At 45.1% G+C, this 22,701-nt stretch overlaps 1 protein-coding gene across 1 annotated transcript in view; it reads left to right on the top strand.

The window, feature by feature from the left end:
* The first annotated feature begins 240 nt into the window (after nucleotides 1-240).
* LOC137536225 (membrane-spanning 4-domains subfamily A member 4D-like) overlaps nucleotides 241-22,701 on the top strand; it is an 82,950-nt gene continuing 60,489 nt past the window's right edge. The window contains exons 1-3 of the mRNA XM_068258343.1: nucleotides 241-400; nucleotides 21,092-21,403; nucleotides 22,394-22,504. Coding sequence (XP_068114444.1) covers nucleotides 311-400; nucleotides 21,092-21,403; nucleotides 22,394-22,504 — 513 coding nt within the window. The 5' untranslated portion in view covers nucleotides 241-310. The remainder of the gene's footprint in view (nucleotides 401-21,091; nucleotides 21,404-22,393; nucleotides 22,505-22,701) is intronic.

The raw sequence follows: 22,701 nt of genomic DNA, 5'->3' as shown, positions 1-22,701 counted from the left end.
CAATGCTACTGGTTGGTGCTGAAAGACTGTAGTGTATATTTGCAATTTTGCTGAACGACTCTGCACTTTGGTTTGATTACTGAAGAAAGCAATACTCTACTTTGGTTTGCAGAGGAAAACAAATTATAGTATAAATAAAAGTCACTGCTTGGACCGTAACCAGATTTGCGCTGTGTTGCAATTGATCACAGATCTTCCGATAATTACCTTTGATATGTATCTTTTTTTAGGAAACATTCCTCCAACATGACTTTTCAAGTTCCCCTAACAAAATAGATCCAGATCTTCCAGGAAACATAACATGTAACAAATGCTGGTACTTTGCCAAGAGGAAACTGCAAGAGGTTATATAACCGTTATTTCAAGTCCACCTTCTCAAACTGAGCGGGAGCAGCCAACTGTAAGTAGACTCCAATCTTCCTTCAGATGGCCTGGTTTGCCTGGCAGGTTCTCTCCAGTTGAAGTTTAGTCTGATTGTAGTTTACTCTCACTGATAATTAAAGGGGCACTATGGCAAAAAATTGTAAAATGTAAAAAATATGTGCAAACATATACAAATAAGAAGTACGTTTTTTTCCAGAGTAAAATAGCCATAAATTACTTTTCTCCTAAGTTGCGGTCACTTACAGTAGGCAGTAGAAATCTGACAGAAGCGACAGGTTTTGGACTAGTCCATCTCTTCATGCGGGATTCTCAGGAATTTATTTATTTTCAAAAGCACTTTGTGAATGGCAGTTGCTCTGTCCAACTGCAGAAAACCTGTGTAGCGAGCAGGGAAGCTGGCCACCATCATTGTTTAAATCATTTTTAGGGAATATCTTTATAAAGAATAAAAGCCTTTCTGAGAATCCCCTATGAAAAGATGGACTAGTCCAAAACCTGTCGCTTCTGTCTATTTCTACTGCCAACTGTAAGTGACAGCAACATACAGTAGGAGAAAAGTAATTTATGGCTCATTTTACTCTGGAAAAAGTGTACTTCTTATTTGTCTATAATTTTTATATTTAAGCACAAAAAAGGGAGTTTTAAGGAAATTAGAACTACAGTAGAAAAGTAGAACTACAGGTTAATTTCATTTTAATTTCAGGAGTGCTTAAAGGAGACCTGAAGCGAGTAAAATTATTTAAAATAAACACGACATAGTTGCAAATGAATATTACATACCAACCTCACCGTCAGCTCCTCTCAGAAGCTCACCTTATCTTCTTACAGTGATCCCTTCCAGTTCTGACAATATTTTGTCAGAACTAAAATATACCAGTTGCTTTCAGTTATGTATCAGCAGCTGTCAGTTACAACTGAATGTGCAAAGTAATGTCCATGTTTCCCCATGGCTCAAATGGATGATATTACAGTTTAACAGTGTGCTGACCAGGAAGCTGTTAGGGGGTAATGGCCATTTTTAAAATGGAGGATGGAGAATTCCATCCATCAGAGTGGACTAACGGGACGCAGGAGAGGAAAAAGAAATTGAGGAGTAGACTACACAGGAGATAAGTATGACCTGTGTATGGTTATTTTGACTTTTTATTTTCAGTTCATGTTCTCTTTAAGGCTGTTTTCACACTAGGAACAGTATGTTGCAATATGATCATCCTTTAACTGCACAACGTTTCACAAATAGATTTCCATTCTATTGAAAATTGATTGAAATGCATTATTGCACCATTTGATCCAATGCAACTCTCCGAGCCTAGATTTTCCATCCGGACCAATTGAGCAAATTGGTCAATATCGGTCGGAAATCGATCGTTCGGCCAATCGATCATGCTTCCTGATGCATTGATTTCTAGCCAATTCGATCAGAGTGGTCAAATCGGCCGTTGGCAGAAATCGACCAGTGTATGTGCCCCTTTAGTTTTCACCTATTGTAGATTTAAAATACAGAGTACTGCTTTAAATAAAAACCAGGCTACTCTTTATCCTAGTTATCATAACGCTCAAATTATGTCACTGGTAAAAAAAAAAGTATGGTGATGATGTTTGATTTTGAAATAACCAAGTATTTTTCAGTATGACTCCCTTTAGTGTTCCCTATGTTGTTCTTCATTGTATTGGTCCTTATGTTTTGCACCCTTATGCTGTGCATCCATTATAATGGCGCTTTTGCTTTGCTCCCTTCACCTAATTGTTTTTCTTAGTGGTCTAGTAGCCCCCCCTTTCCCTTTACTTTAGTTTGGTGGTCTAGTTGTCCCTTTTTCCCTTTGTATAACTTTCCCTGATATTGTCCCCCCTCTCCCCTGATGTAGAGTTTGGCAACAGAAGCGATCTTGTGTATGTATATCTTAAAGTCCAATATTGGAGCTTGCGCCCACACGTGTGCTTTAGATCCAGTCCAATCCCTGAGTACTTTAAAACAAGCCAAAAAAACTAAATACAGATAGCTTTACACTGTTTCAACAGTGCATACCAAACCACCATGCAACAATACTGTATGTCCCAAGAACATTAAACAATGGAGTGCATTGACAAAACACCGTCACCAGCAGGCCCCAAGTATCATAGCCTCTCACCTCTTGATATTGCTGCCCAAATCACAGACGACGACCATGTTTCAGCTATGTTCACCACCGCTTATAAACGACACTCCTCCCCCACATATAATGATGGCCTCTTCACCCTCTGCTCTGCTGTTCTGATTATAAAACAGCTAACAGCAGTCAATATCTCAACCAATCATGTCCACCTCTTCAATCCTCATACAGCTTTTCAATCCTCCTCCAATTGCTTGGCAAAGTATACAAATCTTTTATCCAAAATCCATAAAAAGTAGTGCACTCACATTAAAATCAACAAGTACAAGCATTTAAGAACAAGTAGGCTTCCAGTATGCCAACAGCTTCTGTCTCAAGGCTCTGACCTTGAGCTGGAGCTACAACAAGGCTGTACACAACAAGCATCTACAACAAGGCCCTGTCCACCCCCATATTCATTCCCATATGCTCAGCCTTTCGGTCATTACACTAATCTACTCTTCATAGGTGGTCATTAGTCTACCCCTCACAGGTGGTTTCTAGGTGGTCATTATGCGCTGTGTACTGACCACCTGGAACCCCCATCATGAAATTCACTGCTGTTTCTTTTGATTCATGTACATTTACACTACCGTTAGGTTGATACATTAATCTGTCATTTACCACATTTAAATGTACTTTTTTGCTAGTGTAAATTTAAAATGATTTTCTTCAAAACTATAAGGTCTTTTTGAATTTGTCCCCCTTGTTCACACCTTCCTCATTAACATACCCTGCAAATTTGGTGTTTCTAGAACTTTCAGGGGCTTTGCTATTAGCTGCTAAAGTCAGCGGCCATTAACCCATTTCCCACACTCAGCACAAGGACTTTAAAATTGATTTTCTCTAAAACTATAAGGGTTTTGGATTTTTTTCCTCTTTTTCCCGCTGTCCTTCTTAAAACACCCTGCAATTTTTTGTTGTGGTGTTTGCCCCCACTATATATTTATAACCACTAAAGTCAGCAGCCAGTGATTTTAACCTTCCTGGCGTAATGATTATTTCCAGATGTAAGGTCTAAAAGCCATAAAATATTTTCACAAGCTTTTAGACCCTAAAAATAAGAAGAAAAACATACCTCAGAGAGGTCTGCAGCAGCTCCTGCATGAAACTCTCTCAGACACGGGATTACCACCCTGTTCTGCGGATTACCGCTAAGGAGGTTAATGTAAAAAAAATAAGCACATTTTTTACAAACAAAATTTGCATTAAATGCAAAAGGAGGACAGCCCAAGTATGCCAGGAACTGTCCACTGGCGAATTGTTCAGGCATTCTCTAGCTCCTATACTTATCTTTACCCTTAACAGCTTCAGACAAGATGCCTAGTTTGAAACCTGCTGCTGCTGCACTGATAGTGCGTGGAAGGAAGAAGCAATATTTACCTACTCCAGACAGCTTCTTCTCTTCCTTCACCGGTGGCTCTGAACCCTCAGTAGGTCTTATGGGGCCCGAAAACCACAAACATTCACAGGTTAGGTACTTAGGCCCCGTTCACACCTAAAATCACAAAACGCTAGCGATTACCACTAGCATTTTGTGGAAGTGATTTTTCCACGTTAAATGCAAAAAAAAAAATCACTGGACGAAGTAGAATTTTGGGAGCGATCGCGATTAGCGCTTCTATACATGCTAATAGTGATCGCTCCAGAATCACTGCCAAAACAATGCAAGTAACGCGTTTGCGGTTAACGCTAACCGCAAAAAGCCTGCGATTGTGGCAATGAGACTACTGCCATAGGATTACATGAGCTAGCGGTTTGCGGTGAGCTGGAATCGCGCGATTCCTGCTCAAGTGTGAATGGGCTCTTAGTGTCTCAGCGGAGCTGATTAACTACCTCTATTGATTTCCACAAAGCAAGCACTGTTGGTGGTACTTGAGGACAGGGTTGAGAAGCCCTGGTTTAGAGAAAATGCGCCTTAGAAATAATCTATTTAGCATGTATAAATTCATCCGCGGACAATACAAACGCTTGGCAGATGTGCTTTTTGTCTCTAGGCTTTTGCAAAGGACTAGAGGACATGATCTGTGTATGGGGGGAAAAAGTTTTTGCCATCTATTTAGAAATGGGTTCTTTATAGGAAGCGTAGTTAAAATGTGGGAAATATCACCACTGGATGTAGTTATGACAAATATTATATCTGCATTTAAAGGGGTCTTGCATTGAAGGACATCCGTGGCTATAGTTACTAGGTAATTCCTAGCGATTTTGATCAAGATATTTTATTTGATTGGCAGGAAGGAATTATTCCAACCAACCAAGGCTTGTAAGTCTTGTAAGGATTTTTTATTTACTTCCTCAAGTCAAGATCAAGACAGTTTCATATTTTCTGGATAAACTTGATAGACAAATTACTTTTTTTTTCCCAACCAAACTATGTAACTAACTAACTAACTAACTAACTAACTAACTAACTAACATGAGAATACCCAAACAGCTCATGTTGACCCAGAAAGTAAAGTACAGAGGACAGTATAAGGGGCTAAAAGAGACCGAAAAGCCCTCCTGCTAAAAAAGCTCTCTTACTAAAAATATCTTTAAGAAGGCAAAATTATATTTAGAATCACTTTTTTAGTAAGAGGGATTTTGGTCTCTTTTAGCCACATACTGTATACTCTACTAGTGGTTCTGGCCGGGTCACAATGAGCTATCTGGGTATTCTGTAGTACTGGTCAAATCCCTATCCCATAAAACCATATTAATCCATGTCATGCACTGGTGATGAGAAACATTAAGTCCAAAGACAGCTGTTTGCATGTTGGATTGGTATTGCCCTATAAAATGTATAAGCTATAGGCACAATATACACCAGCAGTTCTGGATGCATGCTTGGCTTTCAGGGGTATAAAGAGATATTAGAGATGCCCATCACAAGCTCGTGATCACCGCATTTTCACTATCCGATGTCGTGATCCGAATTCACGGATTCAGTTCTGAATGCACCCGTGATGGGTGGTCCAAATCCGGCTCGTGATCATGGATTTAGAAATGATCACAGCTGTGATTAAAACCCGCCAACTTTAGCGGTTAATAGCAAAGCTGCCTTACATGGTAGAAACACCAAATTTGCCAGATATGTTAAGAAGAACAGTGGGAACAAGAGGAACATTTTTCAAAAAGGCCTTATAGGCCTTATAGGACTTATAGTTTTTCCCGACCCTGTCTATCAACGCAAGCAGCTCTCTTTGGGTTACACTGATAGGCAGGGTCAGGAGCCAATGAAATCGGCTCCTGACCGGCTCACAGGAACTCTGCTGTCATAGTCATAGAGACGACAGAGTGGGTGGCCCAGGTTACTGACATGCGGCGGTGACAGCGATTGGGGCGAGTATGGGCGGCAATTCCTCGGTATTCGTCGCTATTCTGCCATTTCTTGTACCAGTGGTCTCTGGTCCTTAAGAGGAAAGAGACTGCTGGAACTTAAGTGGTTAAAGGTGAACTATTGCAAATATCTTCTGTTTTAAGAAGGTAAATCATATTTAGTATACCTTACATGACACATAAAGGGAAAAGGGATTTAAACAGATGGTAGATGATTCAGTATGCTGGCCTTCACCTAATACTGAGATCAGAGCTATGGAGTTGGAGTCAGAGTTAAAGAGTCAGAGCAATTTTTAGGTACCTTGAGTCAGAATCCGAAAAAAATGCACTGCCTCCTAATACATTTAAACTGTATTTAAAGGGACCAGAGATGAACGATTCACACAAAATAAACATATCAGTTGATAGCTTGTAAAGAATAAATGCTCTACCTGATAATTTCGCCACTCTGGTGTGCCTTTTTCAGTGTTTTTTATCCATTATTGCTCCAGGAAATATCCAATATGGCCGCCGGCTCATACCTGTTCTGCTTCCGGGTAGTGTTGGGCGAACAGTGTTCGCCACTGTTCGGGTTCTGCAGAACATCACCCTGTTCGGGTGATGTTCGAGTTCGGCCGAACACCTGACGGTGCTCGGCCAAACCGTTCGGCCATATGGCCGAACTAAGAGCGCATGGCCGAACGTTCCCCGAACGTTCGGCTAGCGCTGTGATTGGCCGAACGGGTCACGTGGTTCGGACCCGAACGCGCTCTGATTGGCCGAACTGTCACGTGGTTCGGGTAAATAAATACCCGAACCACGTCATATCTCCGCCATTTGTCTGTGGGTTTAGCTTTGGGTAGGCAGGCAGGGTAGTTCGCGCTCCAGCCACGCTAGCCAGGGTCCCCCCCAGTCATTGTGTGTCGCTGCTGGGAATAGTAGTACACCGCTCGCTCAGCATTCTGTTTACTGCCACTCTGTGTACCTCGCTCAGCCACACTATATAGCATTCTGTTTACTGCCACTCTGTGTCTGCTGGGAATAGTAGTACACCGCTTGCACAGCCACACTATATAGCATTCTGTTTACTGCCACTCTGTGTACCTCGCTCAGCCACACTATATAGCATTCTGTTTACTGCCACTCTGTGTCTGCTGGGAATAGTGGTACACCGCTCGCTCAGCCACACTATATAGCATTCTGTTCACTGTTCTGTGTCTGCTTGGAATAGTGGTACACCGCTCGTTCAGCCACACTATATAGCATTCTGTGTACTGTTCTGTGTCTGCTGGGAACAGTAGTACACCGCTCGTTCAGCCACACTATATAGCATTCTGTGTACTGTTCTGTGTCTGCTGGGAACAGTAGTACACCGCTCGCTCAGCCACACTATATAGCATTCTGTTCACTGTTCTGTGTCTGCTGGGAATAGTGGTACACCGCTCGCTCAGCCACACTATATAGCATTCTGTTCACTGTTCTGTGTCTGCTGGGAATAGTGGTACACCGCTCGCTCAGCCACACTATATAGCATTCTGTTTACTGTTCTGTGTCTGCTGGGAATAGTGGTACACCGCTCGCTCATCCACACTATATAGCATTCTGTTCACTGTTCTGTGTCTGCTGGGAATAGTGGTACACCGCTCGCTCAGCCACACTATATAGCATTCTGTTCACTGTTCTGTGTCTGCTGGGAATAGTGGTACACCGCTCGCTCAGCCACACTATATAGCATTCTGTTCACTGTTCTGTGTCTGCTGGGAATAGTGGTACACCGCTCGCTCAGCCACACTATATAGCATTCTGTTCACTGTTCTGTGTCTGCTGGGAATAGTGGTACACCGCTCGCTCAGCCACACTATATAGCATTCTGTTCACTGTTCTGTGTCTGCTGGGAATAGTGGTACACCGCTCGCTCAGCCACACTATATAGCATTCTGTTTACTGTTCTGTGTCTGCTGGGAATAGTGGTACACCGCTCGCTCATCCACACTATATAGCATTCTGTTCACTGTTCTGTGTCTGCTGGGAATAGTGGTACACCGCTCGCTCAGCCACACTATATAGCATTCTGTTCACTGTTCTGTGTCTGCTGGGAATAGTGGTACACCGCTCGCTCAGCCACACTATATAGCATTCTGTTCACTGTTCTGTGTCTGCTGGGAACAGTGGTACACCGCTCGTTCAGCCACACTATATAGCATTCTGTGTACTGTTCTGTGTCTGCTGGGAACAGTAGTACACCGCTCGTTCAGCCACACTATATAGCATTCTGTGTACTGTTCTGTGTCTGCTGGGAACAGTAGTACACCGCTCGTTCAGCCACACTATATAGCATTCTGTTCACTGTTCTGTGTCTGCTGGGAATAGTGGTACACCGCTCGCTCAGCCACACTATATAGCATTCTGTTCACTGTTCTGTGTCTGCTGGGAACAGTAGTACACCGCTCGTTCAGCCACACTATATAGCATTCTGTGTACTGTTCTGTGTCTGCTGGGAACAGTAGTACACCGCTCGTTCAGCCACACTATATAGCATTCTGTTCACTGTTCTGTGTCTGCTGGGAATAGTGGTACACCGCTCGCTCAGCCACACTATATAGCATTCTGTGTACTGTTCTGTGTCTGCTGGGAACAGTAGTACACCGCTCGTTCAGCCACACTATATAGCATTCTGTTCACTGTTCTGTGTCTGCTGGGAATAGTGGTACACCGCTCGCTCAGCCACACTATATAGCATTCTGTTCACTGTTCTGTGTCTGCTGGGAATAGTGGTACACCGCTCACCCATCACTGTATAGCATTGTGCTCTGTGTCGCTGCTGGGAATAGTGGTACTGTATAGCATTTCTGTACTGCCACTGTACTGCTGCCAGTCAGCGTGTACTGTAAGGATAAGTGAAATGAGGAAGAAATCCGGTGAAAGAGGGAGGGGCAAGGGAAGAGGTGTTTCCCCTGACGGTTCACGTACAGGCCACAGGGGAGCACCCAAGAAAACCCACTCAATACCACCCATGTTGTCCAGGACAACAACCCTCACAAATCCAAAAGAACAGGACCAGATAATTACTTGGATGACCTCTCAAGCGTCCAGCAGTGGGTTAAGCAGCACCAGCACATCACGCACGAGGTCCGAGTCCTCAGCCAGTTACAAGGAGCCAGTGGGCACAAAGCTGACACAACCGGCAGCGACACCACGCACACAACTGCCAGATAACCAGTCCGATGAATTACCTCAGGACACAATGGGGTATTCGCAGGAGCTATTCCCAGCCCAACAAACTTCCACCTTTCAAAGGTCAATGGAGGAACAGCCAGAAATGTTGTGCCTGGATTCACAACCGTTAACTGTGGGAAATGTACCGCGCACTGAAATACGAGGCGAGTCCGAAGAGGACTCGGAAACCCAAATCCCAGAGCAATTTGGGCAGGAGGGGTTGCAATTGCAGGAGGTCGGCCGACAAGATCTGGAAGACGACGTTGGAGTGTGCTGCGCAGAGGTTGTTGTGGGGAGCTCTACTCCACGGCGGTGGCCCACAATGACATATGACGAGTTTGAGGAGATGGAAGAGGAGGGTATGGACAATGTGGACAGAGACCCAGATTTTGTTTGTGAACGAGAACATCGCCGTCGTAGCAGCAGCACAGATGAGTCTGTTGAAGAACACACTGCTGCACGAGTTCGCCTTGTGCCACAAGGTAGGCGGCGCGCAATTTCAGGCACCACAAGCGTGGAAGTTCAAGTGAGAGGCAAAAGAGGAGCAAACAGAAATCGCCAGCAAGGAGGCAGGTGCTCCAAAGTCTGGGCTTTCTTTGAAGACTGCACTGAGGATGTTACCATGGCGATTTGCAAGGTGTGCAAGACCCGCCTGAGCAGGGGGAAAAATATTAACAACCTCTCCACCACCAGCATGAGCCGTCACATGCTATCCAAACATCCCACTCTTTGGGCAAACGCGTCAGGACAGGGTACCAGAAACAACACTGCCTCCCTTGGGTTCACCAGACCCGCCTCAGCAGCAGCAGTAGCCCAGCCATTGCGTGGTTCACAACATTCACAAACATCAGACGACGCTGACACTGTCACTTTCCGGAGTAGTGCTCTTGAGGTCTCCCAGTGTTCATCAAACACAACAACCAACAGCCCTTCCGTGTGCAGCGCTACGGTTCAGTTGTCTGTGTCGGAGATGTTTGAGCGCAAGAGGAAATTGCCAGCAAATGACCCCCGGGCCGTGGCAGTAACAGCCAGCATAGCCAAGCTTCTGGCCTGCGAAATGCTGCCATATCGATTGGTGGAGACAAACAGCTTCAAGGGCATGATGTCAGTGGCCATCCCACGTTACGTGGTTCCCAGCCGCTACCACTTTGCACGCTCTGCAGTGCCTGAGTTGCATGAGCACGTGGTCAGCAAAATAACCCGAAGCTTGAAGAATGCCGTTGCCTGCAAGGTTCACCTCACCACTGACACCTGGACGAGTGCGTTCGGCCAGGGTAGATACATCTCCCTTACCGCGCACTGGGTGAACCTTGTGGAGCCTGGCAGCGATTCCTCACCTGCTACGGCACGGGTGTTGCCCACGCCACAAACAGCTGCACCGCCGTCCCTCCCACTGGATAACAGCAGCACCTACCTCTCTGACTCCTTCTCCTCCAACGCATCTCAAAGCTGTACCTCATCCGGAAACGCTAACCCAGCAGCAGTAGGATCGTGGAAGCAGTGCAGCACAGCTGTTGGCATGCGTCAGCAAGCGTTGCTGAAGCTAATCTGCCTTGGGGATAAGCAGCACACAGGGGAGGAAATTTGGAGGGGAATAAAGGAACAGACGGATTTGTGGCTGGCACCGCTGGACCTGAAACCGGGCATGGTTGTGTGTGATAATGGGAGTAATCTCATTCGCGCTTTAAGGTTGGCTAAGCTGACACACATCCCTTGCCTGGCGCACGTGATGAACCTAGTAGTTCAGCGGTTCCTGAGGACATACCCAGGCGTGCCCGATCTGCTGTTGAAGGTGCGTCGAGTGTCCAAACATTGTAGAAATTCCAGTACTGCTTCGGGGGCACTCGCCAAGATGCAGGAGCGCTTCAATCTCCCCCACCATCGCTTGCTGTGTGATGTCCCTACGCGCTGGAATTCTACGCTGCACATGCTAGCCCGCTTTTGCGAGCAGAAGAGTGCAGTGGTCCAGTACATGACGGCGCAGTACCGAGGCGCATCCGGCCAGCTGCCAAGCTTCTGTGGATCCGATTGGGCCAACATGTTGGACCTCTGCCAAGTCCTCCAAAATTTTGAGCAATCCACGTTGCTTGTGAGCAGTGACAACTCTTCAGTCAGCATTACCATACCACTGCTGTGTTTACTGAAGAGGTCGATGTTAAAAATCAAGGAAACAGCTGTCATGATGCAACTGGGGGAATCTGAAGGAGAAAACGATCAGCGTGATGGTACCAACATCAGGCCATCCGCCTCAGGGAACGCTGGCCCCAGCAGCTATGACGAAGAAGAGGAGGAGGAACAGCTGGAGTTGGAGCAGGAATTTCATGCCACCACTGACGAGGGCCAGAGCGGTGCACGTTGGACTTCCACAATTCAACGCGAATGGTCAGCAGAAGCAGACCAGGAGGAAGGTGACGACTATGATGCATCACAACAACTATCACAACGCTCACAAGAGGATGATGAGGATTCTGGTAGGACTCTGGCACACATGGCTCAATTCATGCTAGACTGCATTGAACGTGACCCACGCATTGTGCGCATTCTGGACAACACCAATTACTGGGTTTATACCCTTCTGGATCCACGGTACAAACACAATGTTCCAAAACTGCTTGAAGAAAGAGTCAGACAGGTCAAAATGGAAGAATACCAGCAGGCCCTTGTGGAGACTTTAGAGAGGAGATTGACATCCTCCCCCTCCTCTAGCCAGTTGTACGCAGACAGACTGACTTCCGCAAACCCAGGACGACCAGGAGGGCAGCAAACAACGCAAGCCGCAGCTAGTACCCAAAAGGGAATGGTATCGGCAGTGTCCTTGGAGTGGGAAAATTTTCTGACACCCATGCAGCCGCAGCCCACTGAACAGCAAGCGTGCAGATCCACCTCCAACACCGATCGCCTGGAGAAGATGGTCAAGGACTACATGTCAGATGGCGTAGCTGTGTCGAACCATCCATCTGCACCCTTCAACTATTGGGTATCGAAGCTAGACACCTGGCACGAACTGGCAATGTACGCAATAGAGGTGCTGGCTTGCCCGGCAGCCAGCGTTATGTCGGAACGCTGTTTCAGTGCTGCCGGAGGCATCGTCACAGATCGGCGTATCCGCCTCTCTACAGACAATGCAGACCGTCTGACTCAAATTAAAATGAATCAATCCTGGATTGGAAATGACTACGCAACACTCCAGGACCCCAACCAAGTAACATGACCAATGAACATCTGGGATGGTGTTGCGTTTCCGGGCCCTGTTTATTGAACCTCTCATCTGTATTACATTTATGACTGCATGGCGGCAAAAAGCATTGCTGCTATATCCGCACGCTTTTTGTCCACATGCAAGGCCTGGGTTGTTGTGTCTCACAAAGCGTGGCCTTCTCCTCCTGCGCCTGCTCCTGTTCCATCACGTCTGCTGCTGCTGGGTTAGCGTTGCCGCGTGGTCCCTGTTTATTGAACCACTTATCTTTATTACATTTATGACTGCATGGCGGTACAAAGCATGCTATCCGCACGCTTCTTGCCCTCATGCAAGGCCTGGGTTGTTGTGTCTCACAAAGCGTGGCCTTCTCCTCCTGCGCCTCCTCCTGTTCCATCACGTCTGCTGCTGCTGGGTTAGCGTTGCCGCGTGGTCCCTGTTTATTGAACCACTTATCTTTATTACATTTATGACTGCATGGCCGTACAAAGCCTGCTATCCGCACGCTTCTTGCCCTCATGCAAGGCCTGGGTTGTTGTGTCTCACAAAGCGTGGCCTTCTCCTCCTGCGCCTGCTCCTGTTCCATCACGTCTGCTGCTGCTGGGTTAGCGTTGCCGCGTGGTCCCTGTTTATTGAACCACTTATCTTTATTACATTTATGACTGCATGGCGGTACAAAGCCTGCTATCCGCACGCTTCTTGCCCTCATGCAAGGCCGGGGTTGTTGTGTCTCACAAAGCGTGGCCTTCTTCTCCTCCTGCGCCACCCTCCTCCTGTTCCATCACGTGTGCTGCTGCTGGGTTAGCGTTACCGGTCCCTTTTCCTGGAACCTCTTATATGTATTACATTTATGACTGCATGCCGACAAAAAACATGTTACCTGTGCAAAGAAAACAGACATTTCCCGCATTTAAAAGACAGTTTTCCCTTTGAAACTTTAAAATCGATTTTCTCAAAAACTATAAGCTCTTTTTGCTAATTTTTTTTTCCTCTTGTACCCACTCCCAAGGTGCACATACCCTGCAAATTTGGGGTATGTAGCATGTAAGGAGGCTTTACAAACCACAAAAGTTCGGGTCCCCATTGACTTCCATTATGTTCGGAGTTCGGGTCGAACACCCGAACATCGCGGCCATGTTCGGCCTGTTCGGCCCGAACCCGAACATCTAGATGTTCGCCCAACACTACTTCCGGGTTATGAGTTGTTCTGGATGTGCTGTCTAGGCTATATGAGACTATAGACAAGCAGGGCTGCTGCAACCTTTCATCTGTCTGCTTTCAACTATTATTCTGGTATGCTGTGTGGCTGCCTGTAGGAAGTGTCTCTCATAGAAATGAAACTGCATACAGTAGATAATGACTGGCTGCACACTGCACACAGATACACTTGTGTGTGTCAGAGCTTCTTTCTCGGCAGCAGCAGCCCCTCCCATGTCAACAGCTCTGAGTATGAAATCTGAGCCAGGAGGGGGCAGGCTTGGGCTTGAAAAGACTCCACAGAAGAGTGACTCAGCTATAATGATTCCAGGTCAAACATAGACTGAATCAGTCGGTGGATTCTTATCACAGTTGATAACAGATAGATTAGACTGAGAAGAATAAAACTAAAAGCAGGGTAGGTGTTTACTGTCATGTTCCCACTGATAAATGTAATAAAATACATGAGGGTGCTTCGTCTCTGGTTCTCTTTAAAAGAGAAAATATAATAAAATGTTTCATTTTTCAGATAATAGTCATCATAAATAACATATACACAGTAATAGCAGTGCTTAGTCCACAAAAGTGAAATAATAAACCAATCTAGTGGTCAATGAGATGCAAATAATTCTGCTTTGCAAGTTTATGCAAATTGCATGTATGCACTCCCTTTGTATTTAATCAATTAATATGGTATGTTGTAGAGCTGTTGAAAATCCAATGAGAAGAATGTTGTGCACATTGAACGCAGAAGTGTTGCCTATCACTGGTAAACCTGGCTCAGATTGTGCATGAAGAATATGTAATAGAGGAAAAATCCCCTTATTCTCCTGCAGAATACCTGCACATCACTCTTAGGGCCTGTTTCCACTACACGCAGATTGGATGCAGAATGGACATAGATAAACTGACTCCAATGAATGTCTATGGGAAAATCTGCATCAGAAAAACTGCGTTTAGTGGAAAGAGGCCCATAGGCTTTCATTGGAGTAAGTTTTTCTGCATCCATTCTGCATCCAATCTGCGTGCAGTGGAAACAGGCCCTTAGATGTACCCATGTGCCTAGGGCCCGGTTGATGTTCTGTTCCTTTCTGAACTGTGTTCCTTTCTGAACCCTCTACAACAAGTAGTGATGATTGTAATCAATAAATTATGATTTCGCTAAATTTTGTGTAAATTTTTGCAATTACGCTTATACGTAATAACAATTTGCAAATGCAATTGATTTCATGTAGCCATTCGTAATTTTACATAAAATTTCACAAAATGTTGTGTAATTCCGTGCCGACTTTAGCAGTGACTAGCAAAGCCCCCATAAATGCTATTGACACTAAAATTTCTACATATGTTAAGGGGAATCATGGGCACAAGTCAAAAAAAGTTTGCAAAAAGACCATATAGTTTTTGAGAAACTCGATTTTAAAAATGCAAGTAAAAATGGTTTTTAAACATAGAAAAATGCCAGTTTAAAAACCATTTTTTTGCATTTTTAAAATTGAGTTTCTCAAAAACTACAGTCTTTTTGAAAAAAAAATTTGTGACTTATACCCACTATTCTGCTTAACATATCTAGCAATGGTGGCAATAGCATGTATGGGGGCTTTGCTATTAAAGGACTTCCGAAGCCAGAAAAAAAATGTTAAATACCTGCATCATATTTGAAGGCACGAAGGACGTCGTCCGCGCCCTCCATGCCGTTCCACCGGGTCCCCGCCGCTCAATAGCCCCTGTTTCCTGTAGCGTGGATCGGGGGGTTGGCCCTAGAGCTGCGCAGCCACACTCGCGGCTATGCGGACTGCGCAGCCACGGCCAGCTCATGCGGCCATGTTTGTAGAGGCAGGAGAGCCCGGGCCGTGAGGTCGGGAGCTGGCCCGGGGGGCTATTGAGCGGCGGGGACCCGGCAGAACGGCACGGAGGGTGTGGACGGCGTCCTCTGTGCCTTCAAATGTGATGCAAGTATTTAACTTTTTTTTTTATTTGGCCTCGGAAGGCCAAAAATGATGCGACTTTTTCAAATACTACTATTACATGCGAAATGAATTACAATTTTCTCTGAAATTTTGCATTATGATGACGATGCATAATTGCGAATTTCAAAATTTTGGCCCACCACTGACAACAAGTACTCTGACTCAGGATTAGTTTTGATTTCTATTTAACACCTACTCTACAGTTATATCCTAAGTGTAGTTAAAATGCATCTCTAGTGTACATAAAAAATACAGAGGTACGCTAATGCTTAAAAGCTAGAATGTCCCAACACATTGCTCCTATATGATTTTCCTGGCTGTATGCTTAAAATCTAAATTCTGCATCAATCTGCTTTTATGGTATGCAACTGATTGATTTTCCTGGCTGTATGCTTAAAATCGAAATTCTGCATCAATCTGCTTAATTATAAGTGTTAATAATTGGGGCTTCTTCCTGTGTTACCATTTGCCTATTTCATTTCATTAGTCACAATTTGCATATCTTTAGACTGGCCCTGCCCCTGTGTGGCTAGAGTCTAGTGTCTAGTATATTCACAGCTGCAATTAGTCTGCTTGTTAACATCAATCTAGTCAGGGATATATTAGCAGATCATATAGTCAGCATGACCTTGGTCAGCAGTGTATAAATTTAAGGGTATTAATGTTAAGGGTACTTTAGACAAACAGAATTATACCAGAATTGAGCCAGAAGGGAACAGAAGTGAACTAGCACAAAACTCTGGGCTGTTGATTTTCTGCACCCTGCATAGAAGTACCTTCAATACCATATTGAACATACACCAGCTAAACATACAGCCAGCTAAATTTAAGCACTGCACACCGGCTTACCAAACTACTGATGGTTTCACCGTGCCTCACCAACCACACTACTGCTGATCTTCGCTGGCTGCTCCACTGCTGAACTCCCCACCAGCTGATCCATCGCCGACCTCCAGACAACCTACGTCATTACCGACGTAGATTTACCTCCATACCCCCGATCTCTTAGCCACCACCATAAACAAGGTCTCCTCGTGTCTCTCAGCAATTTCCTCCTGGATGTCAGCTAGGTTCCTAAAGCTTAACCTAGACAAAACTGAGCTCCTGATCCTTCCACCCCATGCTGCTGCACCCATCCCAGGTTTCCACCTCACAATCGACAACACAACCATTCTCCCTACCTCCCAGGCCCGCTGCCTGGGTGTCACCTTGGACTCTGACCTCTCCTTCATCCCACACATCCAAAACATCACAAGAGCCTGCAATTTCCACCTCCGTAATATCTCCAAGATCCGCCCATTCTTAACCCCGGACACGACCAAACTGCTCATCCATGCCCTCATCATCTCCCGCCTTGATTACTGTAACTCACTCCTTTCTGGCCTCCCCCTGAAACGCACTGCCCCCCTTCAATCAGTGATGAACGCGGCTGCAAGACTCATCCATTCTTCGCACCGCTCTGCATCCACATCTCCCCTTTGTGAATCCCTGCACTGGCTCCCTATCCGTCTCAGGATAAGTTTCAAGATTCTATGCCTGGCGTATAAATCTGTGCACAAAACATGCCCTACCTACATCTCGCAGCTTGTTCACAAGTATACACCAGGTCGCCCCCTCCGTTCCTCCAACGACCTTCGCCTCACCACCCCGCGCATTTCACACTCCCATGCCCGCCTGCAGGATTTCTCAAGAGCTGCCCCCACCCTCTGGAATGCCCTTCCACCACCCATCAGACTTGCTCCCTCTTTCAACACATTCAAGCAAGCCCTCAAAACCCACCTCTTTATGATGGCCTACCCACCTCCTACCACACAGTAACTCTCTAAGGAATATTTAACAGCCCCCCCTAGTGTTTCCACCCCTCCCTTTAGATTGTAAGCCTCTGGCAGGGTCCTCCACTCCCTAGTGTAATCTACAGGATCATGTGCTCCTGTCCTATGACAGCCTGTACTTGTATTACTGGGCCTACCTAACCTGCCCATATTGCATGATCATGTATTTTGTACAATTTGTATGTATAACTTTGTTCTATGTGTATAACCCTATGTATGTCATCCTTGTATCATTGTATATATTTATTGTCCAGCGCTGCGTAATATGTTGGCGCTTTATAAATACAATAAATAATAATAATAATAATAATAATTACCAACCAGACACCCCATCTACCAATCACACACAGCTGGATTTTTTGTTGTTGCCATCATTGATGTTCTGCCAACTTCACTGCTGATCTCTTGTGGACTGCTCCTTACCAGATTGATTACTGATGCAACTTTGCTGAACCCCTTCAGCCACATCATTGGTGACATTTATCTCATCTTGGTCTAACTGCTGTCCCCCTGTCTATGCTTCCACTCTCCACACCCCATCCTACCTTATTCCATCAGTACAAAATGTTCCCTCCTATTCACTCCCTGACCCCTCCACCATTTCCAAGCTATCTTCCTCCCCATCTCGCTCTCCCCCATCACCACATGCTCTACCTCCACCTCCTTCTACACCTTGTCCCCCTTCTGTTTCCCCGCACCCTCTCCCCTTCTGTCCTTAGACTCCCTTTTGGCCCTCAACCCCCATGCACCTCCCTTCCCTCCCCCCCCCACACTCTACCCACACACCCCCTCGGCATAACCTTATTCCTATCCATCCTACCCCTAGGCATTCACTCCCTGTTTCCTGTGGCCTCTGGAATGCCAGGTCCACCCGCAATAAGCTGCTCTCTGGAACTCGCTCCCTCCAGCCACCAGACTCGCCCCCACCTGTAATACCTTCACACAAGCTCTCAAGACTCACCCTTTCATGCTCGCATACCCCCTTACACCAGCACCATAATATGTTCTGTTAGACACCCTCTCAACAGATACACCTATTGTCTCCACCCCCACCCTTTAGATTGTAAGCCTCTGGCAGGGCCATCTCCCTTAGTGTTTCCAGCTTGATTATGCAATCTTACTGACAATCACCCCTCTTGTGGACTAGAACAGTCTCTATTTTGACCTATGACACTGTATTATCAAATCATTTGCATGATCTTGTTTTGTTGTGAGTTTCCTGTATGCCCTACCTTGTATGTTAACCCTTTAATCTTTTGTGCAGCGCTGCGTAATATGTTGGCGCTATATAAATACAATAAATAATAATAACATATTAAGATTCACTGGAACCCCATATCAGCTGGGTTCTGGCTCATACATCTGCCCCCTTGTAGAAAATAGCCCTGGCTTTTTCTATATAAGATATCCAGAAAGGCCTTTTTGCAAGGTAGCAGAGCTAAATGCTGGAACCCGGCTCATGTGGTGAATTTAATTATACAGACAACATGCTTATTAAAGTATTTATATAGTGCTGACATATTACACAGCGCTGTACAGAGTATATTGTCACTAACTGTCCCTCAGAGGGGCTCACAATCTAATCCCTACTATAGTCATATGTCTATATCATGTAGTGCATGTATCATAGTCAAGGGACAATCTAGGGGGAAGCCAATTAACTTATCTGTTTGTTTTTGGTATGTGGGAGGAAACCCACGCAGACACAGGGAGAACATACAAACTCCTTGCAGATGTTGCCCTGGCTGGGATTCAAACTGGGGACCCAGCGCTTGCAAGGGGAGAGCACTAACCACTAAGCCACCGTGCTGCCCTAATGCTTGGGAATTCACAATGACAAGAACAGGCTGGAATGTCTGCAGGGCTGGATTTACCACAAGACACTGTAGGCACATGCCTACAGGCGCCTGATGATAGAAATCGTCTCTCTCCCCTCCCCGAGTGCCTCCCTTTCTATTTCCCTATGCCGAGTCTCGAGCAGAGTGTGAGAGGTTACTCGCCCAGCTCTTGGCATTCCACTGACCAGATCTCCCCTTAGGTGGGAGCCCCTTTAGCTACTTAATACTTCGGGTCACCTATAACTACTTAATAGCTCTAGACAGTGGCGGCTCCAGCTTCAAATTTCAAAAGGCTCAAAGGGGGCGCGATGGTTGGCTGGTGAGGCCCCTTTGGGGGATTAAAATTGGGTTGTATGGTGAGCTTTAAATATTTTTTGCCTAACTCAGGTGATAAAATTAAGCCTAACTAGCTCAGCAATGATTGGAACCAAATGTAAACATCACAAACAGAACTCAGAAGCTTTTGAGCAGAGCAGATTGTCCATACGATTTTGCTATCATTGAAGAAAATTTACCTGGAAACAATTAACTGTAAGTTACTGAGTGAGGGTGGGGGTGCTCAGGGGGCATAGTGATTCCGGGGGGAGGAGGGGGGCTATGCCCTAGCATGCCCCAGTGTAGCATCTCATATGCTCGGTGGTTGTTTGTAGGTTCGTGGAGGGCGAAGTCTAGGATGCCGGCAAGGCCATCTGTGTCTATAGGCTCCTGTGATGTACATCCAAGCCAGGATGACAGGGCAGAGTGTCAGTCAGCTTCCTGGCTAGGAGTTTTTTGTTCCCAAAAGCAAATTCTTAAAGAGAGTCTGAAGCCTTATAAAATTGCTGTTTCTATTTAACTTTTATCTTTTGCAATATCACAATAGTTAAGTCCCATTGCACGCCTCCAGGACTTCTCAAGAGCTGCTCCAACACTATGGAACTCCCTACCTCCACCCATTAGGGCAGCCCCCTCCTTCAACATCTTCAAGAAAGCCCTCAAAACTCACCTTTTCACTCTGGCCAACTACCCCTCACAAGTGCTCTAAACTTACAGCTGAACTCTAGTCCCCTACCATTTGTGTCCTTACCTCTCCCTCTAGATTGTAAGCCTTTGGGCAGGGTCCTCCTCCTTTTGTGTCCTACCTGATCTTGCACCTCCATTACTGTGAACCCATGCTATGCGTCTGAGTGAACCTAACTTGCCTAATCTCCATGCTCCATCCAGTGACTGACTAAGCATTACCTGGTACTCATACTATGGTGTGTTATCTGGTTTTCTTGTATTCCTGTAGTGTCATATTGCTGTATGTCACCCCTAAATATTGTCTGTAACCTAAATTACTGTTCAGCGTTGTGTAATATGTTGGCGCTTTATAAATTCAATAAATAATAATAATAATCCCTGTGCCAGAATGCTGTAATTAAACCCCCAAATACCCGGGGCAAAATGCGGGAATTGCTTCCTGGTAGAAGCAGAGCTTAGGGCCGTAGCTCTGCCTCTACTCGCATCAATCCCTGCTGATCGCCGCCTCTCCCCACCCCTTTCAGTCTTCTTTCACTGAGAGGGGCGGGGGAGAGGCGGAGATCAGCAGGGATTGACGCTAATAGAGGCAGAGCTACAACGCTAAGCTCTGCCTCCCTGGGCAGCAAAATCCACAACTTTGAAAGTCATGGATTTTTGCCCCGGGATTAAGGGGGTTTAAATACAGTGTTCTGCCGTGGAGATGAGGCATTTTAGCTATGGTGATAGTGCAGAAGATAAATATTAAATAAAAAGAACAATTCTATAAGGCTTCAGACTCTCTGTAATATAGCTTTAAAATTCCTAAGCTTTGGCAGTGATTAAATGCTTTTTATGTTATACTGTATGCTTTCAATCATCAAGATTGTTATATGCAAATTAGAGGAGTCGGTGGAATTATCAACTAAGGAGTAGGAGTTGGATGACTTTTGTACCGATTCCACAGCCCTTACTGAGATAGAAGCTTTGATTGTAGTTATCTTTCAAGGCTGTCTACATTTTTCATTCTCTGTTTGTTTGATTTCTTCAGTGGGACCTGAGAATGGCTTCACATATATATGATTACGATACCTGTCTTGGAAATACTAATGAGCCACCAAGTCAAGATTCTGCTAGAGAAAAAAATGGGAGTAGCGAGTACGTCTATCCCGACACCCAGCCTGCTGCCCAGCCTGCTGCCCAACCTGCTGCCCCAGCATATCTTTCTTTAACAGTATCTCCTCCATTCTTCACTGTCTCTAACGGTCAGCCACAGCTGACAGTGACTTCCACAGTCCCCAAGCCTGAAAATTATGTGGCCTTCTACAGAACATTCTTAAAGGGGACACCTATAGCTCTAGGGGTAAGTACTTGCTCTACTGTCATTAAAGTTACACTGAAGTGAAAATAAACTTCTGAGATAATTACCTGTATGAACATCATTAGCACTGAAAAGAGTTTCATATTTTTATTTTCAGTTATATAGCTTGATTTATAACTTTGTATTATAAACTGCAACTGTGTTTCTTAGTAGGGCTAGTATCATATGTGTATATGTTTATCTCATTATGTCACATTTTGTCACTTTAACCACTTCAGGACCATAGGCTTACACCCCCCCCCCCCCCCCCCCCCAGTGACCAGGCTATTTTTTACAATTTAGTGCTCTGCAGCTTTAAGAGCTCGCTGCAGAGCCATACTATTGAGCACACAAGTGAGCCCCCCCTTCCTTTTTCTGCCCACCAACAGAGATTGCTGTTGGTGAGCTCTGATCGCTGATCCAATGTTTATTTTTTATTTGTTTGTTCTTTTTTTTTTAATAAAAATAACTATTTCATATTTATTTATGTATCCCTTCTCCCTCCCTCACTCCCCCCATAAACCAATCACAGTGATAAGCTCTCATAGGCATCAGCCTATGAGAGCTGATCGCTCTCTGAGCCTCTCCAAGGGACAGCCGAGTGACACGGGAGCACGGCGAGGGACTTACATATATGACACAAATGAGGCTGGAGGAAGCACCGGGTAAGTATCAAATCTCTAGCTATCGCCATCTCTGGTTTCCTTTAAGGGTGATTTCTTTATACTTTATTACATTTAAAACAAAGAATGTTTTTCTTATTTTGGTTTTAAATAGTCTAGAAAGGGATTAGACACTTTTTGGTGGTTTTATAGTTTTCTGTGGCCTAAATGAATACATTTTCCTCACTTTGTAACTTAGACATCAGGATTCCAATCCTTCCACACTCCATGGAAAATGTTTTCATTTTAATTTTCTTTGTGAGAACTAGCTTAAAATTGATCATCATTCATGTCTAAAAATAATGACCATATATTTGTCATGCTCTTTTAGATTGTTTTGATTGTTGTCAGCGCTGTTCAGATTCTACTGGGTATTGGATTAATGTGGACTAATACCATTATTTCCATGTCAAGTGGTATTCATTTCTGGGGACCAGTCTTTGTAAGTATTAACATTCCCACCTTGAATGTTTTACTGAATTATCACTACTCTACCAGAGACCAGAGATAAGCAAGATCAGTTTTGTGAAAACACAACTGTCCTGGATTGTTTAGGGGCCTGGTGTGGAGCTGAGGGTTACTTACCCATGTTGTGGTCTATTACCACTGCAATGTATATTGTCCTTCATCTGCCCGATA

Source organism: Hyperolius riggenbachi, chromosome 10 (assembly GCF_040937935.1).
Source record: "Hyperolius riggenbachi isolate aHypRig1 chromosome 10, aHypRig1.pri, whole genome shotgun sequence".
NCBI lineage: Eukaryota > Metazoa > Chordata > Amphibia > Anura > Hyperoliidae > Hyperolius > Hyperolius riggenbachi.
The sequence above is the reverse complement of the archived record's forward strand: the minus strand, read 5'-3'. Positions and strand labels throughout refer to the sequence as shown.